Source organism: Vanessa atalanta, chromosome 23 (assembly GCF_905147765.1).
Source record: "Vanessa atalanta chromosome 23, ilVanAtal1.2, whole genome shotgun sequence".
Taxonomy (NCBI): Eukaryota; Metazoa; Arthropoda; class Insecta; order Lepidoptera; family Nymphalidae; genus Vanessa; species Vanessa atalanta.
The window spans coordinates 3,164,370-3,176,413 of record NC_061893.1 but is presented as its reverse complement, the minus strand read 5'-3'; the positions used below and the strand labels follow the sequence as shown (position 1 = coordinate 3,176,413).

General features: G+C 33.5%; 1 protein-coding gene across 1 annotated transcript in view; it reads left to right on the top strand.

The window, feature by feature from the left end:
- Positions 1-12,044, top strand: part of LOC125073114 (neuropeptide F receptor) — a 96,744-nt gene that overhangs the window by 68,647 nt on the left and 16,053 nt on the right. The window contains exons 2-3 of the mRNA XM_047683817.1: positions 5,911-6,117; positions 7,239-7,472. Coding sequence (XP_047539773.1) covers positions 5,911-6,117; positions 7,239-7,472 — 441 coding nt within the window. The remainder of the gene's footprint in view (positions 1-5,910; positions 6,118-7,238; positions 7,473-12,044) is intronic.

Here is a 12,044-nt window from a genome sequence, read left to right as displayed (position 1 = left end):
TTTAAAGTAAAGCTACTATCGGTTCGGAATGTAGATTCTACCGAGAAGAACCGGCAAAAAACTCAGTAGTTACTCTTTTTCAATATCTAAAAATACAGTAATGTTAGTTAAATACAGTTATATATGTATGTTATGTCTCCTGCCTGGAAGTCAACAAGCGTTAACTCGACGCTTTTTTATCATCAATATAATCTTCTATCGAATAATATGCCTTCTTTACCAATGTATTTTTTACAAATGACTTGAATCTATGACACAGCAAAGTTAAAAATGTCTGCGGAATTTTATTATAGCGTATACCTTAGATCACGAAGACGTTCTAAATTTAAAAATAAATAAAATAATATTATAAAATAATAATAAAATAATGTCGAATCCTCTTTAGCGAATCCGCTTTGCGTTCGTAGAGACTTAGACTTGAATTACACCAAGAATTAAGTGTGCTACTAAGTATAGGATTAGTTTCCACTCAATATCATATTATATGACGTATTTAGTAATACAATTTCAAATACCAGCTAACAGGAGATATTATAGTGTACAAGTTTGTGTTCTCATACTGGCATGCAGATGGAGAGAGATTAGATACAGGACCAACTTTAGTGTTTTAAGTGCTTTTCGCAAGGGACAGCGCTGAGTTATATCGGAGTTGCTAATAGAATTTCGTAACGCAAAATCCCAATACATTCATATGATAATAATGTCGTCATCGTTCGATTTTAGCCACGGCAGCCTAACTCAAGGTCATAGTGCACAAGTGTGTGCAAACACAGGTGCGCTCTCTATTCCCTCATTCTCATGATCCAATGGGACGACAAATTTTGTATCAACTGCTTAGAATCGTTAAAGAGCGTTTGTGTGACAACACTAATGACTTTTTAGCTGCTTGTACACCTTGGGAATGAAATGATCGCCTCCAGGCTGTTTCAAATAACTAAAATATAATTATTATTGTACATGTAACATGGAAAAAAAAAAGAAAATCCCGCTGAGTTTCTTTCGCCGGTTCTTCTCAAGTCAGAGGTGTTAAATTCCGAACCTGGTGGTAGATTTTTGACAGTCAATAAGCAAGTGTAAACACTTCTATATTAAATAAAGATTTTTGACTTTGACTTTGACTTTACGTGTTTTCCGAGGCATGTGAGTTGAACTCCAACTTCCAGACTTGGAGCTGCTACTGATAATTTTTCGACTGAAAAAAATTACTTGTTATCGATTCGAACTGGGATTTGTGTCTGCTTCTTTGGTCTAGCTGGCAAGATCCTTAAATCCTGGGTTCACATTCATGTATATGAGATTCAAATTCGGTATATTTTACAAAACTGACAAGACCAACGACGCAGCTTGAGACTTATGATAATATAGAAACTGACTGATACAAAATAACAATTTCCATATAAAAGGATAAAACATTCCACTGGTTATTATAACCATTATTTTATTTAAAGTAAAAGCTTATTTATTTTTACGCTACTATAATTACATTTAAAAGGATGAATTTCAAATATAAAATATTTTTATTTAAATAAAATGTATAATTCTGAACAAATTAAGATAACTTTATTGAAAATCATGCAATATTTTATAATCCGAGTAGACCAGTACCAGTGGGGATGAGAGGCGAAATGTCCCAGTGGTTGGAACGCGTGCATCTTTCACGTGCTTATTTGATATTTATATTTCATCTCGCGCTCGGAGTTGAAGGTAAACATTTCAAAGGAACCTACATGAGTCTAATTTCAATGAAATTATGTCACATATGAATCCACCAACCGAATTTGGAGCAGCATGTTGGAATTAACTGTAAACCTTGTCCTCAAATGGAGAGGAGTTATCAAAAACTTTTTAGATACCTTGAATTCTAGAAACATCTTCCATCAATATTATTACTTTGTCTGGTATAGTTTGCAAAATATAAAATATACGTCATGTAGTGTAATGAATGTTAAATCCATTACTTTTTAAATTATCATATTATACAATTATTTTTTTTATATTCTGTATGAAAATCAACGATTACCAAATCCTTTAAACGAGCCACATTATGATTTATATAATGATTCTCCTCTTTGTTAACATGAGTTTTAAAATATATTCGAAAATTTAATTAAAGTACGTTATTGTTATAATAATGTTCGAAATACTTTCAACAACGCTTGCTATCATCGTGGAACAGGCGTGTGTAAGTCAGTTGGCGACGTGAATTGAATTGTCCGTTCGTTTTGTAATCCGTATGTTTATGTATTCCTCGGTACTTACTTAGTAGCACGTTTAGTGGAACATGTTTGTTCCATTAGCCTACTGTTACAACCAATCTATACTAATCTAGACTGATATTATATATGCAAAAGTAACTCTGTCTTTCTGTTGAGTTTGATTAAATTTGGTTTCTGCTTGAATTTCAAGGTTTTTCCGTGGGTGATAGGTAAAGCCGCGTTTGCATAGTCTAAAATGTTTCTTTACCGTATTCAGAATGTCAAATATACATATATATAATTATTCAGAAAAAAAAAATAATATAAACTGATGAAGAAACTCATAGTCAATCTTTTCAAAATCGTAATTATTTAAAAAATATTTTTTAGGTTGCGATTTTATATCTACAATAAGGAATCGTTAAATTGTTTTATTTTTTAATCAATTATATGAATATAATAAACAGTGTTTACCGTTTGTGAGCCGAGATGGCCCAGTGGTTAGAACGCGTGCATATTAACCGATGATTTCGGGTTCAAGCTCAGGCAAGCACCACTGAATTTTCATGTACTTAATTTGTGTTTATAATTCTAAATTCTAAAAATATAATTGAGGAAACCTGCATGTGTCTAATTTCAACGAAATTCTGCCACATGGGTATTCCACCAACCCGCATTGGAGCAGCGTGGTGGAATATGCTCCAAAACTTCACCACAAAGGGAGAGGAGGTCTTAGCCCAGCAGTGGGAAATTTACAGATTGCTCAAGTTAAAAAAAAAAAAATGTTCGCATTCTGAAAAATAATTTAATACAAAATCTCCCAGATAAATTTAAATCGCCTAGTATTTTATGGGCAACACTAACAGATACTTTATATATTTATTAAATGCTGACATAGAAATGTAAACAACATTAATAGCTCTGAATCAACTAGATTAACCGTGAATCCCATAATTACGAAAAATAATTTAGCGATCCTGGGATCCTTCATCACTACCTTGAACGTAATTCAGAAAAACAGGAACGAAATATTTTTACTTTTTTCGGGTTTGAAAGTTATCAAATCGTCGGTAACAGCATACCGTGTTTCCCGAAATATACTGCATGAGTTTTTATTTACGTTTCTTATTCCGAGAGTAATAAAGATAAAACAAGGAAATTTGTTCCGTGTATTCAGAATAAGGGTGATAGGTATATTAGCAGAAGTACTTTATGCACTGAGTTTGATCACGGAATTGGATTTTAGTTTAATTTCATGAGTAATATCTTCCTACTAACAGTAATTGTTTTCATCGCCGAATATGAGATTAATTTAGACATAAATGTGTATACAGAAATCTGAATGATTCATGGTTGATTCGGAAATCACTATCAGAAATACTTTGTTTAATAAAATTTAATCCGATATCCTGAAAAAATATCCAAGTATATCTTGGAAAACACATTTACTTAATGCAAGGTATTTGCACAGGCCCGCCTGGATAAGCAATACCAGCTAACGAGAGAGTAGACGAATTACCTATTACTCTTCTGACGTCATTTCGTTTTGTATTCACAAGAATTATTTATTCATCAGAATTAGACTAAGAAACAAAAGTAGATAGAAAAACACACATTATTGTGCAAGAAATTCTATTTTTAGAAGTTACATTTATACTTACAAAATTGTCTGCTAATAATTTAATTAAAACAGGTGTCGTGAGACACCAGGTTGAAACAAAGTTACTTTCGATATAAATTACCCAATAAAGTAAATCAACAACGTTTGAGAATAATTAAATAACAATGACAAAATTGTTATTAAAAACCCTTCGTAAATAAAAATAGTAACAACAAAATAAAGGGAAGGGAGGAAAATATCGCATGGAATAACATAAAGGTATTTCCTTACGTGACGATTTGGGGCCATTTATTTATTACGTAAGACGATTTACGGGGGGAGGGAGGTCGATGATGTCTTATGTTTTCTCGATAGTTCTTACGTAAGATCAAAAAAATGCGCAAAGTTAAAATTATTTGAAAAAGGTTCTGGCGAGGTTCGCTCGGGTGCGTATAGGTATAAAACGATATTTTCATTTCCATGACAACGGACGGGCCAAAAAATAAAGATTATTAGTACCTTTGAAATTACGAATAAATATTTCAAAAAAAATATTCTTTGAAACATAAACATTAAACACACAACGTGCAATCATTTTTTCTTTTAGATTCTTACGTAATAAATATTAAACAGGGGGGAGGGGGTCGGCCTATTATTATTCTTTCTTATAATAGGGGTCAAAAACAAGCGAAAATAGTCTTACGTAATAAATGAATGGCCCCTTTTCTGCCAGTACACTATATTGTAAGTCTTAATCTTGAAAAATGGCTACCGGTTGATTATCTGAACAACTTCAATGGATCTTACCTAAGGTCTGTTTCAATATTTTCCTATATATATATATAGGCTAATTATATGCAACAACTTCTTTAACGATACCAGGAACTATCCTTAATTAAAATAACTTCCACGTTGATTTTATACTGAAATGTTCTAAATCCATCAAAGCTTTGGCTATGTCGAGATTATGAAAGTTAATAACGATAAGTTTTGATGGAAGATCGTGTTTAGCGTTCACCGTACCTATATTTTCCCATCTTAATAGTTCAAGGAGAATAAAATAGTTTTAGTTTTATGCAAATGGATTACTTGGCGTTAAGGCTTGGTGCAGCCCGTCTGGTACCATCTACACGTCATATACTAGAGTATATATAATATAATACTAATCATTGCTGCTTAGAGGTAGATCTCTAAGCAGCAAGGATTAGTATTATTGTGTTAGACCCAAGGGCTATAATATTTTAGATCCCAAGGTTGGTGGCGCATCGGCTATGCAATGATGGTTAATATTTCTTACAACGTCAATGTCTGTGGGTAGTGACCACTTACCATCAATTGGCCCATGTGAAAACTTAACTGAAAGCTTTTAAGTTTATATAAATTAGTGTATTTAACAAATAAAAGCGAGTAGAATTAATAAATACTATTAAATTATATTTAAAATCTATCTCAGAATAAGACTTAAAATTGAGACTAAAACAGCTTATATCATAAGAATAATATCAACATTGGTAAGATTTCCAAGATCTTTACATAATAATAATATTAAAGTTTTCAACACGCATTCACTTAACGATTCCGGTTCCGGTGAAGGAATCATCGTGGGAAAACGAACATATGTTTGACAAAATTCCGTGTGCCACATGTGTTTCCACAAACCAGCATTAGCGAGGTGTGGATTTAACTCCAACCATACTCCGCAAAAGGAGACCTCAGCCAAGCAATGGGGCTTTTACGGATTGTTATTTATTTTATTAACGATAACGATAAACTAATAGGCATTTAAGATAAGTTATATACGCAGCGATATGATAGAACGTAATTAAAAACGATTTCTCAGATACATTGAATTGCATTTAAACTAAGCCAGCCTGCATTTAAGCAGTGTGGTAGAATAAGCTTTAACCCTTCTCTCCATCTGAAGAGCCTTAACCTTAAGCCTTTAGCCTTATAATACACTTATTTATATTATTAATATGTTACATAAAATTGAGCTGTTAATTTCACAAATGACATCAAAATAAATTACGAAACGGACAGACAGACAAAATTAACCAGCTATAGAATATTGCATTTTAGCAAAATATTTAATGATATCATAAAATTTTGTTTCAGAGGGAGGACCCCAGTATGAACCTCACCCTAAATGCCTCAGCAAAATGGGTAATAGAGGCATCGAGGGAGGTCCAGAACCCGAACACATTGCTTCAGAAATTTTCCCTTAACCGAAAAGTCGATGACCCTACACGAGCCTTACTGCTAACTTTTTATGGTATCCTGGTAACGATCGGCGCCGTTGGGAATGCCCTTGTTGTTATTTCTGTAAGTATTTTTTTATTTTAAGCTTGCATTGCAGTTATGTCCTCATAACATAGTAGAAATAGTATATTATTAAAGAAGCTACTGCTGGCTAGGAACGTATTTTTCTTTTGAAGAAAATAATTTTCCTTATTTCATGCTCCCCTGGAAGTCAGTTGTAAACATAAGTAAAAAAGATCGTATTTAATAGTGACTAAGGAACATCCGATACATTAAGATTTGCTTACAATACACAACAACAAACACGAATCGGTATTGATCTTAAATCTACATATTCTATTCAATGCATCTCGGCTCAAGACTGACGCGTCCATAAATTAGTAGTTAGTGACGTCATAACGCTTCGTATTTTTTTTTTTAAGTCAAAATCAAATCGGTAACTGTGTTGAATTTGAACGTAACGCTACCACCGGTTCGGAAAAAGATAATACCGAGAAAAACCGGCAACTACAAAATAAATCGTAAATTAATATTTAAAATATATCATATTGCGTTTGTAATCAGAAGAGGTCCTGTATTTCATTGAACATTTACAAATGAAGTAGTCGAAGTGGTACTTGTGATAATTAACATATTATACTAGTATTAATCTAATTGGCGCCATCTTAATTAGATATGATTACGTAAATATTGTACATGGTGTGCTTATCGTGAGATAATCTCAATGTATCAATTCCGCCTCATGTTTATTTACTAATTCAAATTAAAGCAGCGTAGTGGCGCGTAAGCTTCAATCCTCGAGATGAGAAGAGGTCTTAGCCCAGCAGTGGGATATTGACATGATATTACTTTAAAGTATAAATCGAGACTCCGCTTACCCTTTGCTGGCTCAATAACGTAATTGTCCAGATATCGAAAATTGTGCAATATAAAAATATTATAAGATTTTAAAAGACTATCAGCTAAATGTCGTAAAGAGTTTGCATTTAAGGTTTCTGTAACACCGATTAAAGGCAAATAAAGTCTTTTAAAATAAAATCCTTCTAAATACTGAATGCTCATTGGTCACTTATTAATACCGCAGTACCAACCGACCAATGACCTTTTAGATGAAAGTGAAGTAAGTTACCCTGACTATGATCATTGATTCAGAAACAAGATGTATGAATATTTACTTATTTCAGGTAGTAAGAAAGCCGGTGATGCGAACAGCAAGAAACATGTTCATCGTCAACTTAGCAGTCTCAGACGCGTTGGTTTGCTGTGTTGGCACGCCACTCACACTAATGGAGCTTTTGACCAAACATTGGCCCTTGCCAGACTGGCCGAGCCTTTGTAAGGCCTGCGGGGCCATTCAAGCTATATCAATATTTGTCTCGACCATATCAATCACGGCGATCGCTTTGGACAGATATCAGGCAAGGTTAAATTTAATATAATTTGTATAGCGCTCTATTCTCTTTAACATTATTACTTTTTTGTTTAAATTTAGATTTTATGTTTATATCTACATTGTATTTTTTTTAGAAAATCGAACAAACATAGAATCTTCAAAGATACAATATTACGTTTGCTACCTGCGGTAGTGCTTCGTGCAGACCGGGATGATTCGGTAGTCATTTCAAGGACCCGTACCCGACGGGTCCTTCGAATGACCATCGATTATCAATACTTAAGGCATTTTTTTTATGTATTAATACATTGATTTACGTTAAGAGCTTAATTTTTGTACAGATGAAAATATTTCCTATACAAATCATGACCGCGTGGAATGGTGGCAAGAATGCCAGCATATCCCCGCTCGTTTGCAATTCCGTACCTTTAAACAAAAAAGAAACCAGTTTTCTTCAACTCATTTTGCCTCCACGGAGTATTACTAGTCGAGTCAATAAGGCGAGGCGTTATACTTTTAATAAAGGTTATTGTAAAATTACCTCAAGATCCAAGTATTTCAACAACATATTGTTTTCAAATATCAAATCAATATGCAGCTTATTATTTATTTATCTCGACAAAAATGATTTCATGTTTGAAAACAAACAACACAATTGATAATGAAAAACAAAATGTATACATACAATGTTATCAAATATTTTAACCGTATCTTGATGTATACGATTGTGTCACAACTCTTCATTATCCTGAGTACCAGTCAGATCTTATTTTGAGTGACTGTAAATATCGTAAAGAAAAGGACAACATGAAAATAAAATTACTGGCGATAAGCAACCAAAATATCCTGCTACAAATAATAATTTGGTGATTGGTCATCTTCTGCTTGGATATATACTGTCACTATTTTAACCAATAGCAGTATTCCAAACAACAATCGCATTGTTATCTTCCAGCTTAAAACTTATCGCAATTAAATACATTAATTACTCAAATATACATTTATTCAGTACAAATAATAATAAACACGGAATTAAACGAAAAGGGAAATGTTAGTAAACAAAACGTTTCACTCCACGAGCTCAGGAGTGGAGGGAACAAACAAACGTTGATATTTCCCTTTAAATTACCGCGACGCAATAATTTGTATTTTTAAAGTTAGAAGGAACTAACGCGGGGTGAAATTGTCAAGGGCGAATCGCATTGAACGTCGTCGAATTCGTTGGGGCCTTAAGGATGGCAAGCTAGACACGACATTTGCTATAAACTGTTATTACAGGCACAAGAAGTTTAGTATTTGGTTAATATAATAGATTCTATTGTTAATGGCGCATTTGATAATGTTACAAATGGTAAATATTACAATGTCAAACGTCAACAATATTTACATTTATACGCCAATATTCCAATTTTAAAAATCTTATGTATTAATAGCGTAAGCCGATCATTGTCCCAGTTATTGTGAGACGATAGCTGCACATAAATCATTGGTTATGATCTAATTTTGAAGAGCTCAAGTCGTAGATGTACAGTAAAATAAAGAGGATACTTGATTGCATTTTACTAAATAGTTACGATTTAACAAAGAATTAATTTTAGAGTGCAAAAGACTGTTACTGGCCGGTAAGAGAGCGGCACTACGGCTATATAAGAAAAAAAATAAAACGTAAACAAAATTTAAGTAAATTGTTGTCGACAAAATCCAATCATTTAAAAAAGGATTCATCATTTTAGCACCAAATATGACTTGCATTTTATAATGAAAACAAAACAAATTTCTAAAGAATCTTTTGAATAAACGCGAAATTTCGCAGGAGACCCGCTAGTATATATTTAAAGCTCGGAAAATGTAAGTCAGTCTGTGTAACTATACGCTCAAGAGATGAGATGACACGTACATTAGCTCCCAGGGTTGATGCCACATTGACGATTTATGGAATGGTTACAATTCTTACGGCGCCAATGTCTACGCGTATTTGGGACTTACCATCAGATGGCCCATTTACTCCCCGCCTACTTATGCTATAAAAACAGGTTCGCGACGTTGGTAGGTAAAAATACTTCAAAAATCCGTCACAGAAAGATATGATTTTATGCTAAAGAATTTTCATTGACTCAGCAGTCAATTAGAATAAGTAACTAAAGTACGCTTTTATATTAAATGTGTGATGACTATTTAGATTTCTTACGATCATCTCTGAGCCGATAGCAAAGATTACAAAGGCTAAAAAAAACTCGCTCAGAGTAATATCGTGTCAAACATAGTCTGATAGCGTTATCATTGTATAATAATATCATAAAAAAATAAACGCTATCCAGTCGAGATGGTCCTTTATTAACCTTTGTTAGAGGTTACCACAAAATACAAATATAAACACACGCCTATTGCTTATAAAGTGTCTGTACGCGTCCTCAGTCACCTCCAATAACCACTATGTCCACAAGTAACTACTTAATATTAACCGAAGCAAGCAAGAAACGCATAGACTGAAAAACAATATGTCAGACCATATTTTCGGTCCCTGGATGCATTATGGAAATAAAAGATAAATCTCCATATAAACTATAAGCTATTAATAAAATTCAGAGAAAACATTTTGCTGCTGGATTTCAAGAGCGTTATGATACTCAATAATCTTTAAAATATCTTCTCGAAACAAATGAGTATTTACATACGGTACATGTAACTTTTTGGAATTAGACATGTTTCGGGCTGAGATCGAAAAAGGTCTAGTAAGAACATGTGAATTTGACCGAATACTCATAAACTCAAACGTGACAGCTCAAGTTTTATTGCTTAATTTTATTTTTTTTATATTACAGTCGATTGTCACCGGCGAAAAAGTCGCGTGTAAACCTAGATATGTCGGATGACATTTTGCCCGCATGAAAATGCGTGACGCAATTGCAAACTTTCGTTGCCTTTATAGGCTGTTAATTTACTTTAATTAACACGCAAAGTTGACGGTGTAACATTGTTACAACGGTGTATTATTGTTAATTAGTATTGAAAATTCCAGTCAAAACTGGTATACAGCATTTTACTTGGTCGAAGGCCTTTGTGCAAGCCCGTCTGGGTAGGTACCAATCACTCATCAGATATTCTACCGCCAAAAAGCAGTAACTCAGTATTGTTGTGTTTCGGTTTTAAGGGTGAGTGAGTCAGTGTAACTACAGGCACAAGGGACGTGACATCTTAGTCCCCAAGTTTGGTGGCGTATATTTCTTACAGGCAGTGGTGACCACTTACCATCAGGTGGCCCATTTGCTCGTCCGCCTACAGATAACTTAAAAAAAGGATTATGCTTATTAGACTTAGAGTGCTCCAATTTTAATGATAATAATTTTACCGAAGCATCGAAATCGACCTAATATTAAAAATTCACACGTCTAAAATAAATTCTACATTTTCACTATAATAATAATAAAGCAGACACGACGCTTAACTAAATAAATAAAATTAACTCTGGATCTGGTTAGATTATCTAAAGACTATCTAAATAGTTCAGTTATTTACGCATAGTTATCAATAACGCTATTAATAGATTATACGAGCAGTTCGGATTGGTGTTTTGACGTCAGACTCATGTAGATATCTAGTGTATATTAGAATTGGTAACATAAATTTTAATAATTTTTTTTTTTAAATAATCGAATTTCATGATACGTTTTATATTTTCTTCGATATTCAGCAATCGTATATATTAATAGCGTAAGCATTAGCAGCCCGTAAATGTCCCACTGCTGGGATAAAGGCCTCCTCTCCCTTTGAGGACAAGGTTTGGAGCATATTCCACCACGCTGCTCCAATGCGGGTTGGCGGAATACATATGTGGCAGAATTTCGTTGAAATTAGACACATGCAGGTTTCCTTACGATGTTTTCCTTCACCGCCGAGCACGAGATGAATTATAAACACAAATTAGGCACATGAAAATTCAGTGGTGCCTGCCTGGGTTTGAACCCGAAATCATCGGTTAAGATGCACGCGTTCTAACCACAGGGGCATCTTGGCTCTATTTAAAAAAAAAAAAAAATAGCGTAAGCCGATTTTTGTCACAGTGATTATGGTACGATAGTTGCAGATAAAAAATTGGTTATGGTCTCATTTTGAGGAGCTCCAGCCGAAGATGTGCAGACAATTAAAGAGGATCCTTCATTGCAATTCAAATTGTTACAATTTAATAGAAAAATGTTAATGGTAATGTTAGAGAGCGGTGCTACGACTATATAAGAAACTTTAAAAACGTAAACAAAATTAAAGCAAATTGTTATCGACAAGCAAAAAAAAATCATTTAAATATAGTTTCATAATTTTGGCGCCAAATATGAATGTTGCTTAAAGTAGCTCTCTCTAAGCCTCGCTTATTCCCAACAGTAAATTTGTATAAGGAGGCAAATGTTCTGTCTGTTAGAAAACTTTACATACAGAATATGGTTCTAAAAAAACACTCATTGATAAATACATCACAAATAGATATAGTTGACTCAAGAAGATCTTATGAGGTCTGTGAAACTCAAAGGGTTCAAACTATTTTTGCCCAAAAATTTTATAACTTTAAAGTAGGAAGGCTGTACAATAAGATAAATAGATTACT